Source organism: Lissotriton vulgaris, unplaced genomic scaffold (genome assembly GCF_964263255.1).
Source record: "Lissotriton vulgaris unplaced genomic scaffold, aLisVul1.2 SCAFFOLD_3258, whole genome shotgun sequence".
Classification (NCBI taxonomy): Eukaryota; Metazoa; Chordata; class Amphibia; order Caudata; family Salamandridae; genus Lissotriton; species Lissotriton vulgaris.
In genome coordinates this window covers 99,379-115,953 of record NW_028242814.1, presented here as the reverse complement: position 1 = coordinate 115,953, position 16,575 = coordinate 99,379, and the positions used below count along the sequence as shown (strand labels likewise).

General features: G+C 53.0%; 1 protein-coding gene across 1 annotated transcript in view; it reads right to left on the bottom strand.

The window, feature by feature from the left end:
• LOC147668831 (V-set domain-containing T-cell activation inhibitor 1-like) overlaps positions 1–16,374 on the bottom strand; it is a 145,592-nt gene extending 129,218 nt beyond the window's left edge. Inside the window, exon 1 of the mRNA XM_086948419.1 lies at positions 16,283–16,374. Coding sequence (XP_086804545.1) covers positions 16,283–16,374 — 92 coding nt within the window. The remainder of the gene's footprint in view (positions 1–16,282) is intronic.
• Between the last annotated feature and the right edge of the window lie 201 nt (positions 16,375–16,575).

Here is a 16,575-nt window from a genome sequence, read left to right as displayed (position 1 = left end):
CCCTAAAACTTTGAAATTCAATATTTCTGGTTTCCCTGTTGGGATTTTTGTCATTTTGTTTTTGTTTTATCGATTAAAATATACTCTATTTTCTTGAACCTGCTGTGGGATACTTTTTTTGGTGTCTTCACTGGTTTTACTGCTTGAATTGTTGCACAAATACTTTACACATTGCCTCTAAGGTTCGCCTGACTGCTCTGTGCCAAGCTACGAGAGGGTGAGCACAGGTTAATTTAGGGTTGGCCTGCTGTTAGACCTGGCACCTTGGCGTGAGTCTCCCTTCCATTTTTTTGCTGATGTGCCTCATGTGTTTTGCGGGTGTTAGCTGCTCCGGGCACTGTGCCACTGCCAATCAGTGCCACAGTGCAAGTGCTCCCTATGAAAAGTGTATATGTGATTGGTTTCCATGATTGGCTTATTTGGTTACTGTCAGACCCCAGTAAAGTGGACCAGGAGTCCCAGGGCTTGTAAATCCAAATGCTGCTAGTGGGCCTGCAGCACTGGTTGTGCCACCCACAGAAGCAGCCTTGTAAAATGTGTCTAGGGTCAGTCTGCTACTGTCATGCTGGCTGGGCAAGTGCACACACTTGCCAGCCCCTAAAACTCCCCTTTACTTCATGTGAGTCACCCCTATGGTAGGCTCAAGGGCAGGGTGCATTGTAAGAATAAGGTAGGACAAGCCCTGATGTGTGTGGTTTGTCCTAATAGTGAATTACAGCCATTTTCGTTTTTCACTATTGTAAGGCTACCTGTTCTCATAGGCCAGAATGGGCTGCTGGAATTATTAGACTCTATAATCCCAGCAGGCTCAGGGAACATGGTAGAAAGTCAAATTTGGTATGCCTGAACTCAGCATAATAAAACACATCTTTTAGTAAAGTTTATTTTAATATCCTGTGTTTGCAAACACCACCTTTAGAAAGTTGGTATTTGCTTGCCTAACCATTTCAGCCCGCCTCTGCTAGGATGTGTATCTGCTGTCTGGTTTGTGTGAGTGACAGGGCTGGGGAATTCCAGGAGACAGTCTGGGCTGCCAGGTGGTGAATAGAGAGATTACACCAGGATGGGTGGGAGGAGTGCCCCTTGACTCTGAATAGGGCTGTGCTCTGCCACCACAATGCTGGCTCCACCTCCTGGGGAGCGTCTGATGTCTCTGCCCTGCACACTGAAAGAAAAGCCAGAGTCACCAAAACAAAGTACTCAGGAACTGGACTGGATTAGGCAAAGGCCCCCCTTGCCTGAAAGAACAAAGGATTTTGGGTATTAGAGTAGGAGCCCTGCTCCTAAGAAATCAGATCCTGTTTACGCCAAGAAGAACCTCTGCCCGACGAGAAGGACCCGGGAAAGCAGCATGGAGGAGTACTGTCTCTGACCCGGGAGACTGGCCTTTGGTGGGTGCCTTGCTGCAAGAAGGAGAGGGAAAAGACTGAAGTGACTTTGCTCTACTTGTGCTTTTTGAAACTATCTCCAAGAGCCTGGAAGCGAGCTGGTCCCCTGAACGGAGTCCTAGGAACATTGGACTCCTCTTGCCCTCACCACTAGCTGGACCTTGCCAGAACCTGTCCTGCCGCTGGAGTCGCGACCTCAGTGCAACCCGTAATCCTGCCCATTCTCAAGCCCGTGCCTGGCCGTCCTGCCCCGTGTATTGCCGCTCATCGCTTTGAGCCGCAGTTTGCACCGTTGCTCTGGGCCGAACGCCGCTTCTCCCCCCCCACTTCCTGTGAGCCGCACTGTTTGACCCCCGCTCTACGCCGCGCGCCCTCAGGTGCCGCAACACAAGCCTGGAGCTCATCCAAAGGAGGGCCCGCCACTCTCCCAGCCTGCCGTCACCGCAACCCGCCCGTCCGAGCCGGACGTCCACACAAGAACATAAGGTACTGTGAGAGTCGCAGGCCGACTCGTGCGCACCGGACCAGATGGTCTGCAACGTTAATTTAACCCTTTGTCTTTAAAACGAACTGTGCCACAACGATTCGCATTGCCAACGCGGCGCTCACGGACCTAAGAGACATGCATTCTTTTGCATAATCATTCAGTCTCCATAAAAAGTATTGTGGCCTCATTGAAACATTATTTGGTCTTGTATTTAAGCCTGCTTGATAGATATATAAAGAATACTACTTATTTTTATACCAATCCTAGACTGGTGTCCGTTTGTGGTGGATCAATTAATTACTGTGTGTGATCATAAATGCTTAACCCATAACGCCCTGAAGTTTAGCCTTGTCTGCTCGCGCCTCGCAACCTAGAGGGTGAGCAGCGGTTATTCTGAAGAGTAGGTCCCTTGCCCTGACTAGAGGAGAGGGTCCCTGCTTGTCACAAGTGCTTACCTGTGCCAACCAGAGACCCTCAAATCTAACACCTGCTTCTTACCCAGACTAGGATTGTGGTTGCTGCTTGACCAGGGCTCTCACCCCAGTCAGTCAGTACCCCCATTTCTAGCACCTTTCCATTGCAAATGCTATAAGTAATTCACTGACAAATGCATATTTAAAGCAAAGTTATGGTTGAGTTTTAAACGACGATACCCCTGGAGTTCACCAGTTGGGCATTGTTAGACCTGTCAGCCCTAGGGTGGTCTTTCCCTATTTTTTTCGCCCTTGCCTCATTTTTCCCACCTACTTTTTGTTGGCCTTAGGACTCTGGGCACCCTCCCATTGCTAATCAATGCCAGGGTGCAGGTGCTCTCTTCCCCTAACATGGCTGCCACTGACCCCTGCTACTGCAGCGTGCTCTTTTTAGGCGCACTCTAGTGGCCAGGAGCTCGCTGGAACCCTTAAACAATGTTGCAATACCAGCCTGCCCATAGCTAGAATGAGGGAAGCTCCTGGAACCTTCCAGAACAGGGGACGTGACACCAACTGCCACTGCCAACTGCCAACTGACGCTATATAAGGAAAGGGAGGGAAACTTTCTAGTCAGTTGGGGCATCACTGACCTGGGGAACCCACGCAGGAGATTTAGGCGGGAGGGCCTAGTCAGGGACTTATGCCACCAGGAGTGACAGGATTTAGGTGCTGCCTCTTAAGCTGAGTGAGGTATCCTAGACTAGCCCCCTGATCTGGCCCAGCGGTAGGGGACCCCAGGGACTATATTCAGTGACCTGAGGTAACTTGTAAGTCTCCAACTCAATCCCCCCCCCCCTCTTCAAGAAACCACCTCATAAGGGCGCAGAACCATCCAAGCGCCGAGAAGACTACTTGCCTTTAACCAGAGACTGCTGGGGGATCGACCAGGTACTGGACTGTGCTGTCCTGCGCACTCCCTGCCTCCATCTGGGCCCATCTTGCCCTGCCTGTCTCCCCCTGACTGACTTGCTCTGCTTTCCATCCTGCCTGCATTACTTGCTGCATGACTTGAAAAGTGCTGTAACTTGCCCCCTTTTCCAGCGCTGTGTCAGAGACTGCCTGCCTGTCAGGAGCCGCTGTGAATTGTCCCTCACGCTCTTGACTGCACTCACGCTGATGCCCCGTGTGAGCGCTGACCGAAACGGCCCCCTACCGCTTTGAGAACTGAGCGCGCTGGCCAGGGTGACTCACCGCTGCGGCCCGGAGCCATTTGCGCCCTCCGGTAGCGCCTAGGAACCCCCACTGGTGGCCACGGCGTCAGCGCCAGCATTGCGTCCCCGTCGGCGGCCCCCATGTGCCCGGAGAGGGCCACCGGAATTCTCCACGGGCCGCGCTGGGCCGAAGTTTACCGCCTCTCTGTGCCCCGGCGCCCCAGTGGGTCCTGCGACGACATCAAGCCCCCTCGGCAGCCCCCGTACGCCAGGAGAGGGCCGCCGCATCGAGTCCACCAGGCCGCACTAGGCCTGAAGCCTTCCCATCCTGCAGCACGTGACGGGGGACTCCGGCCTCGTCATCGGCCACGCCCCCGCCAAAGACGCGCAGCCATTGGCCGACCACACCGTGCCTTCTGCACTATGGCCCGGCACCCGGGGAAGCCCCGACTCGTCGCGGAGGGGGGCGCGGAGCACAAGAGCCCCCTCTGTTCTGCCCCAAACGCTGGTTCTCCCTCGCCCCTGGCGCCGGTGCTCCACAGCTGTTCCTGCACCGCGCTGGGCCGAGTGAGGCTCCGGGAGGGCTGGAGCCCCTCCCCCCGCCCCAGAGTCTACGCAAGTGCCCCGGAGGGCCGAAAACAACAGGTAACCCCCGGGGAGGAGGGCCGAAGGCCAGACAAGGCCCTGAGTTCGCGCCTCCCCCGGGAAGAACTGGGACTGGGCCCCCTTGGCCCCAATGAGCCTCTCATGACTAGGAGGCCTTGGTTAAACTTAAGGGTTCCTCAATACAGGTTGACTGTGCATGCCTGAAGTCAGGCTCATTCTAGATTAACTGTGCATGTCTGATTACCTGCTTTGAGCCTGCCAATTGAGCTGTGAATTATTGCCCTATACCGAATTTCTTGCAGGGGCGGGCTTCTGAGAGCATCTATGGGGAAGTACTATGATACTGATTGATTTACCCCTTTGATATTTCGATGAAATGGTTACCTGTATTAAACTGTTGATATTTACAAGATGAAATGTTCATGACTGCTTCCTGAAAGGCCAGTTCATGGTTCATGAAAGTAGCCCCTTCTTTTTCCTGCTGAAGAGTTTATTAAAAAAAAGGCTGTGTTAATTGATGATTTGCTACTTGTGCTCACATGATAAAAATGCCTTAATGAAATATTCTAGGAAATGTTGATGAATTGATTATCCTGACTTGAATTCTATATAAATTATATAATTTTTAATCAAAAGAAATGGTGTGGTCTCCATTATTGCGCCCACTTAATGCCTCAGTGGATGAGTGTGTTGAGTAGCTACTTTACACGTAAACCCCTGGCTGCCTTCCTGCTCGAGCCAAGGTACACCCCCGGAGAACTGGCGGTCCCAGTTCTTACATTTGGTGGCGAGCGGTGGGATTCAGGACCAGTAGCTACCTAACACCCTCCAGTGGGACAGAGTGCGCTGCAATTAATTGGACGCCTATCGTGCCTACGAGCTTACCCAATTGCCCCCCACTGTCTAGCCGGCAGAGTGTGTAGGGACCTGTGTTGACCCAGCATTGTTGCCTACGTCCTAGTATCTTTCTTCCAGGTTATCTGGGTCCCCACCTGACAAAATGGAGTTCCAGCTGGCTGACCTTGATGAGTATACGGTAGCACAGTTAAAGGAGTTTTGTCAGGGGATGGGGGTGCCGGTTGGGCGGAGAGCTGTAAAAGAAGAACTCTGCACCGCCTTGAGGGCATGGGTAAGGGCCCACCCAGGGGAGAGAGAGGATGAGGAACAGGAGGGACAGGTCACACTAAGGGAGGTGGGCACTCCAGAACCCCCAGGCCTGTTCAGCATTGATATGACTGACAATGTGTTGCCAGGAAGACGTTCCGGGGCAGGGAGTAGTGTAGCTAGAGGGAGTGCATCGTCGCAGGAATATGAGGACAGGAAGGAGGAGAGGCGATTGAGGTGGGAGCTTGCCAAGCTAGAGCACGAGGGGGAGAGAGAGAGGGAAGATAAGCAGTTTGCTTTGGAGGAAAGGAAGTTGGCGCACGAGCATCAGCTCAAGGAAATGGAGCTGAGAGCATTACAGATAGGTGCGCCAGGAAGTCCTAATGGTGGCAGCATACCAAGGGCTCAGCAAGAGCCAAGATTCTGGTTACCTAAGGAGGTGATAGCGAGCTACACCAAGGGGAATAACATTGCTAGGTGGTTGGAGGCGTATGAAGTGGCCTTGACCGCCCATGGGGTGCCCGGGAGGCTCTGGATGGTTGGGTGTGTGGCAGCAAGGTGCGTGATTAAGAGGGCCTGTACAATCTTTTTTTGAGAGAGCACCTCCTGGATGAGTGTTTTCCAGAGCTGCGCCAACATCTGGTGGACCGCAAGCTTACTGATCCCTGTGATATCTGGGTCAGCACCCGGGTGTCACACAAGGGCCCCGGGGGGGATGGCCCGAAAGGCGGACAGGGCGCCCCCCAGAAAGAGAGAGGGGGGAGATAAAAAGACGGAGTTCTCACGAGGCCCACAAACTAGACAGTTTGGGAGAGGAGTAGGTACCCCACCTCAGTCCCGTTCCCCAAGACCGACTTACCCTGACAAGAGTCAGCAGCCAAAAGTGGTCCGGTACTATGAATGCGGAGAGGTCGGACACTACAAGGGAGATGCCCAGTGTCACAAATGACCCCCTGCCCCCACTGGTGGCAAGAGTCCCGGGGTGGCTATTGTAGCGCTTGGGATGGAGCTGCCCCTAGATAGGGAAGGGGAGTGGACAGGCCTGACCCTGGTTTCACTTGGGGATAGAGAGATGGTCCCAGGGACGCCCTTACCATCGAACACTGCAAAGTACCAGCAGAGGGTGAAGGTCAATGGGGAGGAGGTGGACGCTCTGAGGGACACAGGTGCTAGCATGACCACTGTAGTGAGGCGGCTGGTGTCCCTTGAGCAGGTAGTACCTGATGTGTTCCATCCGGCCGTGTTGGCTGACGGCAGTATGAGCTACTATCCCGTGGCTCAAGTTCCCTTTGAGTGGGGAGGAGTTCGTGGACCTTTGAGAGTTTTGATCAGCCCTGCCTTGCCTGTGGACTGTCTGCTAGGTAATGACCTGGAGCATACCGCCTGGAAGGAAGTGGAGTTTAAGGCCCACACCGAGATGCTGGGGTTACCAGAGTGGACTTGCGTGGTCTCGCGGTCCATGGCTGCCCGGCAAGAAGCTCAACCCGGATTGGAGCCTGAGACAACGGCCCAACCCAATGCTGGTCCAGAGGAGAATGGAGAGGAGGACACGCCCCTTGTGATGGATGGGGAGGCCGTGGAGGTACCCCCGGAGACAGTGGAGGTGGATGTCGTTCCCGTGGGGGACATGCCGACCCTTGCCGAGTGGCATGTGGAAGGAGGGCCCACCCGGGAGGAATTCTGTCGGGCGCAGAAGGAGTGCCCCAAGCTTGAAGGCATGCGGCGACAGGCCGAAGCCCAAGCGGCTGATCAGGAGACCAGCAGTTTTCACATGTATTGGGAGGATGGCCTCCTGTACAGTGAGCCTAAGGTTCAGGTGCATGGATCCTCGAGGGCCTTAGTGGTCCCCCAGTGCTACCGGGCCTTTTTATTGGAACTGGCGCATGAGATCCCCTTGGCTGGACACCTGGGCCAGGACAAGACCTTTGCAAGGCTACTCCCACATTTTTTTTGGCCCAAGATGAGGGTTGCCTCTGACACCTACTGCAAGACCTGCAAGACTTGCCAGGCAAGTGGCAAGACGGGGACCAAAGTGATGGCCCCATTGGAACCACTCCCAGTGGTCGGGACCCCTTATAAGCGAGCCGGTATCGACATCGTTGGGCCGTTGGACCCTCCGACCTCTGCAGGACACCGGTTCATCTTGGTGTTGGTGGACCACGCCACTCGGTACCCAGAGGCTATTCCTCTGAGGACCGTTACTGCACCTGTGGTGGCGCGGGCCCTGATAGGGATATTTACCAGAGTGGGATTCACTAAGGTCGTGGTGTCAGACAGGGGCACAAATTTCATGTCGGCCTACATGCAGGCCATGTGGAAGGAGTGCGGAGTGACTTATCGGTTCTCCACTCCTAACCACCCCCAGACTAACGGGCTCGTAGAGCGCTTCAATAAGACCTTGAAGGGGATGATCCGGAGCCTGCCAGAAGAATTGAGGCGGAAATGGGACATCCTCCTTCCTTGCCTGCTGTTTTCATACCGCGAGGTACCACAGAAGGGAGTCGGGTTCAGCCCCTTCGAATTATTCTCTGGCCATCCCGTTAGGGGACCCCTCAGTCTTGTCAAAGAGGGATGGGAGAAGACTTCAAAGAAGCTTCCCCGTGATGTTGTCAGCTATATGCTGGCGCTCCGCAGCCAGATGGCCAAGCTGTGGAAGGAAGCCTCAGACAACTTAGAGGCTAGTCAAGCCGTCATGAAGGAGTGGTATGACCGCATCCCTTGGACGGTGGAGTTGGACACTGGACAGAAGGTGTGGGACGGGAGCTTAGTGCCCTCCAGGACCGGTGGACTGGTCCGTACTAGATTGTGGAGCGTCAAGGCCAGACCACCTACGTCGTTGACTTGAAGACCCCCCGTCAGCCCCATCGGGTGCTCCACGTCAACCGCCTGAAGCCTCACCATGAGCGATCGGAGCTTGCTCTCCTTATGGTGACGGATGGGAGCGTGGAGGAGGAGAGTGAGCCTCTTGCTGACCTTCTAGCGGCTCGGAAAAAGGATGGTTCAGTGGAGGGAGTTGTCCTCTCCCCATCCTTGACCCAAGAGCAACAGAGGGACTGCCACCAGGTATTGGCGCAGCACGCCTCATTGTTCTCCCTCACGGCTGAAATTACCCATCTGTGTACCCATGATGTGGACACAGGGGACAGTCTGCCAGTAAAAACCAAGTCTTACCGGCAGTCCGATAAAGTGAAGAACAGCATCCAGGGTGAGCTGACCAAAATGCTGGAGCTGGGGGTGATCAAACCTTCTAGCAGCCCGTGGGCCAGTACGGTTGTGTTGGTACCAAAAGCAGCTCCACCGGGCACCACACCGGAACTTCGGTTCTGTGTGGACTATCGGGGATTAAACTCTGTCACCAAGACAGATGCTCACCCGATCCCACGGGCAGACGAGCTGATTGACCGGCTGGGTGCAGCCAAGTACCTCAGCACCATCGACTTGACATCAGGGTACTGGCAGATTGCCATGGCCGATGGAGAAAAGGAGAAGACAGCGTTCTCTACCCCTGAGGGCCACTTCCAATTCAGAGTGATGCCCTTCGGGCTCAAAAATGCTCCGGCCACTTTCCAGCGGTTGGTGAACCAGGTGCTGTCTGGCCTGGAGTCCTTCTCAGCGGCGTACCTGGATGACATAGCTGTCTTCAGTAGCACCTGGGAGGACCATCTGCTGCATCTCCAGGAGGTGCTGCAGGCTTTGCAACGTGCTGGTCTCACCATCAAGGCTAGCAAGTGCCAGATTGGACAGGGATCTGTCGTGTACCTGGGACACCTGGTGGGCGGGGGTAAGGTGCAACCCCTCCAGGCCAAAATCGAGACCGTCATGGCCTGGGAGCCCCCCAAAACTCAGACTGAGGTCCGAGCTTTCCTGGGCCTCACTGGCTACTAACGCAGGCTCGTCAAGGGATATGGCACCATCGTGGCCCCCTTGACCGAGTTGACGTCCAAAAAGCAGCCACGTAAGGTGATCTGGACGGCTGCTTGCCAGGAGGCATTTGAAACACTGAAGCGCGCGATGTGCACTGCTCCGGTGATGGCCACTCCGGACATCCGAAAATAATTCATCGTGCAGACAGATGCCTCAGAGCATGGCGTAGGTGCCGTGCTATCGCAACTCAATGATGACGGTCAAGACCAACCTGTGGCCTTCATCTCCAGAAGACTCCTCCCTCGGGAACAGCGATGGAGTACCATCGAGCGAGAAGCCTTCGCTGTGGTCTGGGCCCTAAAGAAGCTGAGGCCATACCTTTTTGGCTCTCACTTCCTAATTCAAACCGACCACTGTCCCCTTCGCTGGCTCATGCAGATGAGAGGCGAAAATCCCAAGTTGCTAAGGTGGTCCATTTCCCTACAGGGGATGGACTTTAGGGTGGAACATCGGCCCGGAGTTGACCACGCCAATGCTGACGGTCTCTCCCGGTTTTTCCGCCTTAGTGACGAGAACTCCCTAGAGGTTGGGTAGCTCTCCCCTCTTTCGGCTGGGTGGGACGCATGTTAGCCTCATTTTTCCCACCTACTTTTTGTTGGCCTTAGGACTCTGGGCACCCTCCCATTGCTAATCAATGCCAGGGTGCAGGTGCTCTCTTCCCCTAACATGGCTGCCACTGACCCCTGCTACTGCAGCGTGGTCTTTTTAGGCGCACTCTAGTAGCCAGGAGCTGGCTGGAACCCTTAAACAATGTTGCAATACCAGCTTGCCAGCCTGCCCATAGCTAGAATGAGGGAAGCTCCTGGAACCTTCCAGAACAGGGGAGGTGACACCACCTGCCACTGCCAACTGCCAACTGACGCTATATAAGGAAAGGGAGGGAAACTTTCTAGTCAGTTGGGGCATCACTGACCTGGGGCACCCACGCAGGAGATTTAGGCGGGAGGGCCTAGCCAGGGACTTATGCCACTAGGAGTGACAGGATTTAGGTGCTGCCTCTTAAGCTGAGTGAGGTATCCTAGACTAGCCCCCTGATCTGGCCCAGCGGTAGGGGACCCCAGGGACCATGTTCAGTGACCTGAGGTAACTTGTAAGCCTCCAACTCAACCCTCCCCCTCTTCAAGAAACCGCCTCATAAGGGCGCAGAACCACCCAAGCGCCGAGAAGACTACTTGTCTTTAACCAGAGACTGCTGGGGGATCGACCAGGTACTGGACTGTGCTGTCCTGCGCACTCCCTGCCTCCATCTGGGCCCATCTTGCCCTGCCTGTCTCCCCCTGACTGACTTGCTCTGCTTTCCATCCTGCCTGCATTACTTGCTGCATGACTTGAAAAGTTCTGTAACTTGCCCCCTTTTCCAGCGCTGTGTCAGAGACTGCCTGCCTGTCAGGAGCTGCTGTGAATTGCCCCTCACGTGCTTGACTGCACTCACGCTGATGCCCCGTGTGAGCGCTGACCGAAATGGCCCCCTACCGTTTTGAGAACTGAGCGCGCTGGCCAGGGTGACTCACCGCTGCGGCCCGGAGCCGTTTGCGCCCTCCGGTAGCGCCTAGGAACCCCCACTGGTGGCCGCGGCGTCAGCGCCAGCATTGCGCCCCCGTCGGCGGGGCCGCCGGAATTCTCCACGGGCCGCACTGGGCCGAAGTCAACCGCCTCTCTGTGCCCCGGCGCCCCAGCGGGTCCCGCGACGACATCAAGCCCCCTCGGTGGCCCCCGTATGCCAGGAGAGGGCGGCCATATCGAGTCCACCAGGCCACACTAGGCCTGAAGCCTTCTCAGCCTGCAGCACGTGACGGGGGACTCCGGCCTCGTCATCGGCCACGCCCCCACCAAAGACACGCAGCCATTAGCCGACCACACCGTGCCTTCTGCACTATGGCCCGGCACCCGGGGAAGCCCCGACTCGTCGCGGAGGGGGCCACGGAGCACAAGAGCCCCCACCGTACTGCCCGAAATGCCTTAATGAAATATTCTAAGAAATGTTGATGAATTGATTATCCTGACTTGAATTCTATATAAATGTTATTTATTTTTAATCAAAAGAAATGGTGTGGTCTCCATTATTGTGCCCACTTATCGCCTCAGTGGATGAGTGTGTTGAGTAGCTACTTTACACGTAAGCCCCTGGCTGCCTTCCTGCTCGAGCCAAGCTACCCCCAGAGAACTGGCGGTCCCAGTTCTTACAGGCGCACAAGGAGAAACATGGCTTGTTATGTTATATGCGGTTTTGTAGCTCGCTCAATTACTACAGGAGTATCCTGGCACGAGGTAAGAAATACTAGATGCCAGAATATAAGAGAAAACAAAACTTAGAATGCAAGTTTAAACAGAAGGGTTTTGAGTGCTTTCTTAAAAAGAATATAATTCGGGTTGGACCGGAGGGTCAAAGGCAGAGAGTTCCAGGCAGTAGCAGCTTTGACAGCAATGGACTGGCCACCAAAACGGGAGCGCTGGAACCGTGGAACCGCCAGTAGGTATTGGGTAGCGGAGCGCAAGGGCCGATTGGGAAGATAGAAGGCGAAGTCTTTCCTCAGATATAGAGGGCCCTGACCATAGATGGCTTTGTGTGCAAAGGTAAGTGTCTTGAAGATAATACGCTGCGAAACTGGAAGCCAGTGCAGGCTGCACAAATCCTGCCGGATGCTAGTTCGCCTGGAGATGTTGAACAGGAGCCTGGCTGTCGCATTTTGGATTATCTGAAGACGCTTAACCAGATAGGCCGGTGATCCGCTCAACAGGGCATTGGCATAGTCAAGGCACGAGAGAATCAGTGCTCTAGCCACTGTTTCTCTCGCTGCTTTGAGAAGAGGAAAAAATTTCCGTAGAGCCTTGAGAGTGCCGAAGCAGCCACATGTCAGTTTCTTAATGTGGGCCTCAAACTGTAAATCTTCCCCAAACCATACCCCCAGATTTTTGGCTGGGATGTTCACAGAGCTAGGAAATGAAAAGCCGGCCGGCCATAGCGTTTCTCTGAAAAGTGGTGGAAACTGCCCATAGAGAAGGATTTCGGTTTTGTCCTCATTACATTTCAACTGGGCAGAAGCCAACCAGTTAAAAACAGATGAAAGGCAATTCTGAATCATCCCCGTGTCCAAGTCCGCGCTAGGCCAAGTGAACAGCAACTGTGTGTCGTCTGCGTAGGCTATTATTTTAGCACCCTGTTGTTTGGCCAAAGTAATCAGGGGGGTCAGATATGTATTAAATAACATCAGACTCAGAGGTGACCCCTGGGGCACCCCAGTGGAAAGAGGTTTGGCTAAAGATGAAAAACGAGGTAGCCAGACCTGATGAGACCGAGATGAAAGGAAAGAAGTTAGCCACTCAATAGCTGAGCCAGTGACACCAATGGCTGACAGGCGAGACAGTAGAGGCTGATGGGGCACCGTATCGAACGCGGCAGAGAGGTCCAATAATATTAGAGCCGCTCTGCCGCCTGTGTCCAAACAGTCCCTGTTGGCCTCTGAAATTTCAGCCAGAGCCGATTCCGTGCGGCGAGCAGCACGGAATCCGGACTGGGCACGGTGGAGGGCATGAGATGTTTCCACAAATGTGTTTAGTTGCCGGAAGGCCATTTTTTCGCAGACCTTAGCCATTCTTGGGTAGAAGCGAAATCGGCCGATAATTAGCTGGTACCGCTGGATCACGACCAACCTTTTTTAGCAGTGGCAGGAGTTTAGTTTGTTTCCAGACATCCAGAACAGTAGCCGATCTGAAGGAGAGGCTAATGATGTGAGTGATCTCCTGACTCATCCCCTCCGCCACCCCACCAAGAACCCGCGCTGGACAGGGGTCGATAGGTGAGCCTGATTTCAGGGATTTTAAGACAGCTAATGTATCGACTTCCGATGGCGGAGAAAACTCCTCAAAAAAGGAAAGAGTACCGGAAGATGGTAGAGAGGAGGGCACAGGAGCTGGGAAGCTCAGACTAAGACAGATAGTCCTAAGACTAGCCTGAATCCCCGCTATCTTTTGATCAAAAAACGAGGACAAACCCTCACACCAGGATGCAGAGGATGCCACTGCAGGTTGCTCGGCGCAAGGGGAAAGAAAGCTATTAACAATGGAAAAAATGTCCCTGCTGTTATTGTTAGCCTTGGTGATCCTATCCGCAAAGTATTCAATCTTAGCTGTTCTAATTCAAGCGTAATATTCCCTCTGAGCAGCCCGCAGGGCCTACTTGGCAATAGGGCAGTAGGCGAATCGCCAGCGCCTTTCAAGTTTTTTACAGGCGAGCTTGAGCTCTCGCAGGGATGGCGAGAACCAGGGTTTGGAGGGAGTGGATCGGATTTTTGGTCTGGCATTCCCCTTGGAAGAGGATTACACTCCCGCAGAGATCCAGGAGTTGAAAGTCCGCACAGCATTGGTCAGCTCATCGCCAAGCACTGGACGACTATTACGCAAGGTGGCAGACAAGGTGCACAAATTAATCTTCTGAGGACATATAGTAATCTTAGCGTTGGAGGAAGTTTTATCGGCAGGCCAGGAAAATCTGATCAGCCTGTGGTCTGACCACGTGAGAATTTCAGGAGCAGATACAGATAGAGGAAAATTCGAGCAAACCACATCGAGGGTGTGACCTCCAGAGTGAGTTGGGAGTGTGACTCACTGGGTAAGTTGAGCAAGGCTAGGAGACTCCAGCAGATTTTTGGAGTCTAGTAGCTCAACCACCTCTGTATGAATGTTAAAATCGCCCAAGAGGAGAAATCTAGGAAACCTCAGGGCGCGAGGCACAATGACATCAGCCAGTGCCTTAAGAAAGAGTCCAGTGGGACCGGGGGGGACGATAGATCAGTGTGCCACCAAGTGTAAAATGGGATGAGAGGATGAGAGAAAAATTAAGGACTTCACCATCTCCTAACTCATCAGGGGAATCAGTGTGCAAAACCCAGGTGTCTTTAAAAACAACCGCCAGCCCTCCCCCTCTTCCCCGTGCTCGATGCCTCCTAATTATTTAAAAACCTCTGGGGATAGTGAGCTCAATGTCTGGGGCGCTGGAGGCGCTAAGCCATGTTTCTGTTATGAACAGAATATCCATGTGACCAGCAGATAGCAGTTCAAAAATGTCGGCGGCATGTCTACTCATGGACCGAGCATTAATAAGAGCCGCTGCGATTACTTGTGAATGACTCGCGATGTGAGTGGGAGCCATCAAAGTTTGCGCACAGCTGAAACCACACACGGAGCAGGGGCTAAAGATGCCATCAATCAGAGTCGGCGGGGCAAAGCCAGAACACTCAGCAGTTTTAAGAGATAACAGTTTCTCTCGTGAATAATTTATATGGGCAACGTTCGAGGTGATGGGGTCTTGGGCAGCGTGATCTGCGCTAGGCGCGACCGAGGCATGGACGGGCGCAGACGGGCAGACCTTTGGCTTACCTTCAGCGCGCCTCCATGATGCACTGATCATCACTTAACACAGCACTAATTGACATTTCAAATGATCTCATCATGCATCCATACAGTCATATGGCCACGTTTACGTCCCCACCAAAATTACGATCAAGCAACCATCAACATAGCCTCACGCACCCATCATATGGTCACACAGACACCATAGAAAACCAAGTCACTGGGGGTGCACCAAACACACACCATTACATGACCAAACACATTCCTGCCATCATGTATCACAAGCTATAGGATGCCTTCACAACCTCACCATCACAAGGCCATACAGCCAACAAAATACAACTTCGCATCCACAATTAAATATACATCCATCATCATATGGCAACATGCCCATGCACTATGCAATGGCCACAGAGCCAACTTGCATTACAATTCCTTCCGCTGTCGTATGTCAGCCGAGCTGTCAGTGAATGTCTAACTGCCATAGTCATGTACCCATCATCGCAAACAACAGCCACCATCACACAACCAAAAATCCATCACTAGGCGGTTACCCAGAAACCAACATACGGCTGGGCGACCCTCGTCACATGAGCAAGCACCAATCACCTCAGTCGTCTGTTATGTTTGATCAATTACTGTCAAGAATGATGGTTCAGTGTTGACAGTTCCATAATGCCGCTGGTGATCACATTTGTGTTGTCATCATTGATGTCATCAGTGAGATCATGTGTTCAGCGTGGCAGAGAGTGGGTTGCGGTTTTAGTGTTCCGTCATAGTTGACAGATATCAGGGTTTTGCAGTTGAGCCATAACTTTAGCTGGGGTTCGTCACTGAATTTCCCTGGCATGTTTTTCCATGGAGAAAGAAAAGTGAATGCACTCATGAACCATAACTTACGATGAACTGTTTTTTTAGTGTGTATATACCCTCAGATTGTTCTCTGCAGATTACATCCTTAGATATCTTGTTGTCTCTGAAAGATGCCTCTCACTGTATTCCTGAAACCCTGCATGAAAAACTGAACTCGACTCACTTCCGCGTGACTCACTTCTGCTTGACTTACTTCCGCTTGATTCCCTTCTGCCTGACTCACTTTGGCTTGATTCCCTTCTGCTTGACTCACTTCGGCTTGATTCCCTTCTGCTTGACTCACTTCTGTTTGATTCCCTTCTGCTTGACTCATTTTGGCTTGATTCCCTTCTGCTTGACTCCCTTCTGTTTGATTCCCTTCTGGTTGACTCACTTCGGCTTGATACCCTCCTGCTTGACTCACTTCGGCTTGATTCCCTTCTGCTTGACTCACTTCGGCTTGATTACCTTCTGCTTGACTCTCTTCGGCTTGATTCCCTTCTGCTTGACTCACTTAATCTTGATTCCCTTCTGCTTGACTCACTTCGGCTTGATTCCCTTCTTCTTGACTCACTTCGGCTTGATTCCCTTCTGCTTGACTCACTTTGGCTTGATTCCCTTCTGCTTGACTCACTTCGGCTTGATTCCCTTCTGCTTGACTCACTTAATCTTGATTCCCTTCTGCTTGACTCACTTCCGCTTGATTCCCTTCTGCTTGACTCACTTCGGCTTGATTCCCTTCTGCTTGACTCACTTAATCTTGATTCCCTTCTGCTTGACTCACTTCTGCTGGATTCCCTTCTGCTTGACTCACTTCCACTTGATTCCCTTCTGCTTGACTCACTTCCGCTTGATTCCCTTCTGCTTGACTCTCTTCCACTTGAATCCCTTCTGCTTGACTCACTTCTGCTTGCTCATTTCGGCTTCATTCCCTTCTGCTTGACTCACTTCTGCGTGCTCATTTTGGCTTCATTCCCTTCTGCTTGACTCACTTCTGCTTGACTCACTTCTGCTTGTTCCTCTCCTTTCTTCCTGATCATCTTCTTACCTCGCATCCTCTGCATGCCTTCTGTTTCTGAGTACCTCCTCCTTGCAGCCCTAGCCTGTCTGCCTTAATCACTCTAATATAATTCTGCAATTCGCTGATACCTCATTTCATAGACCATAACCTCTCCTCTCTAAAAGTCTATCCCTGAAACTAACATTACCTAGCCTCTACCAGCCTATCTGTCCCACCAACC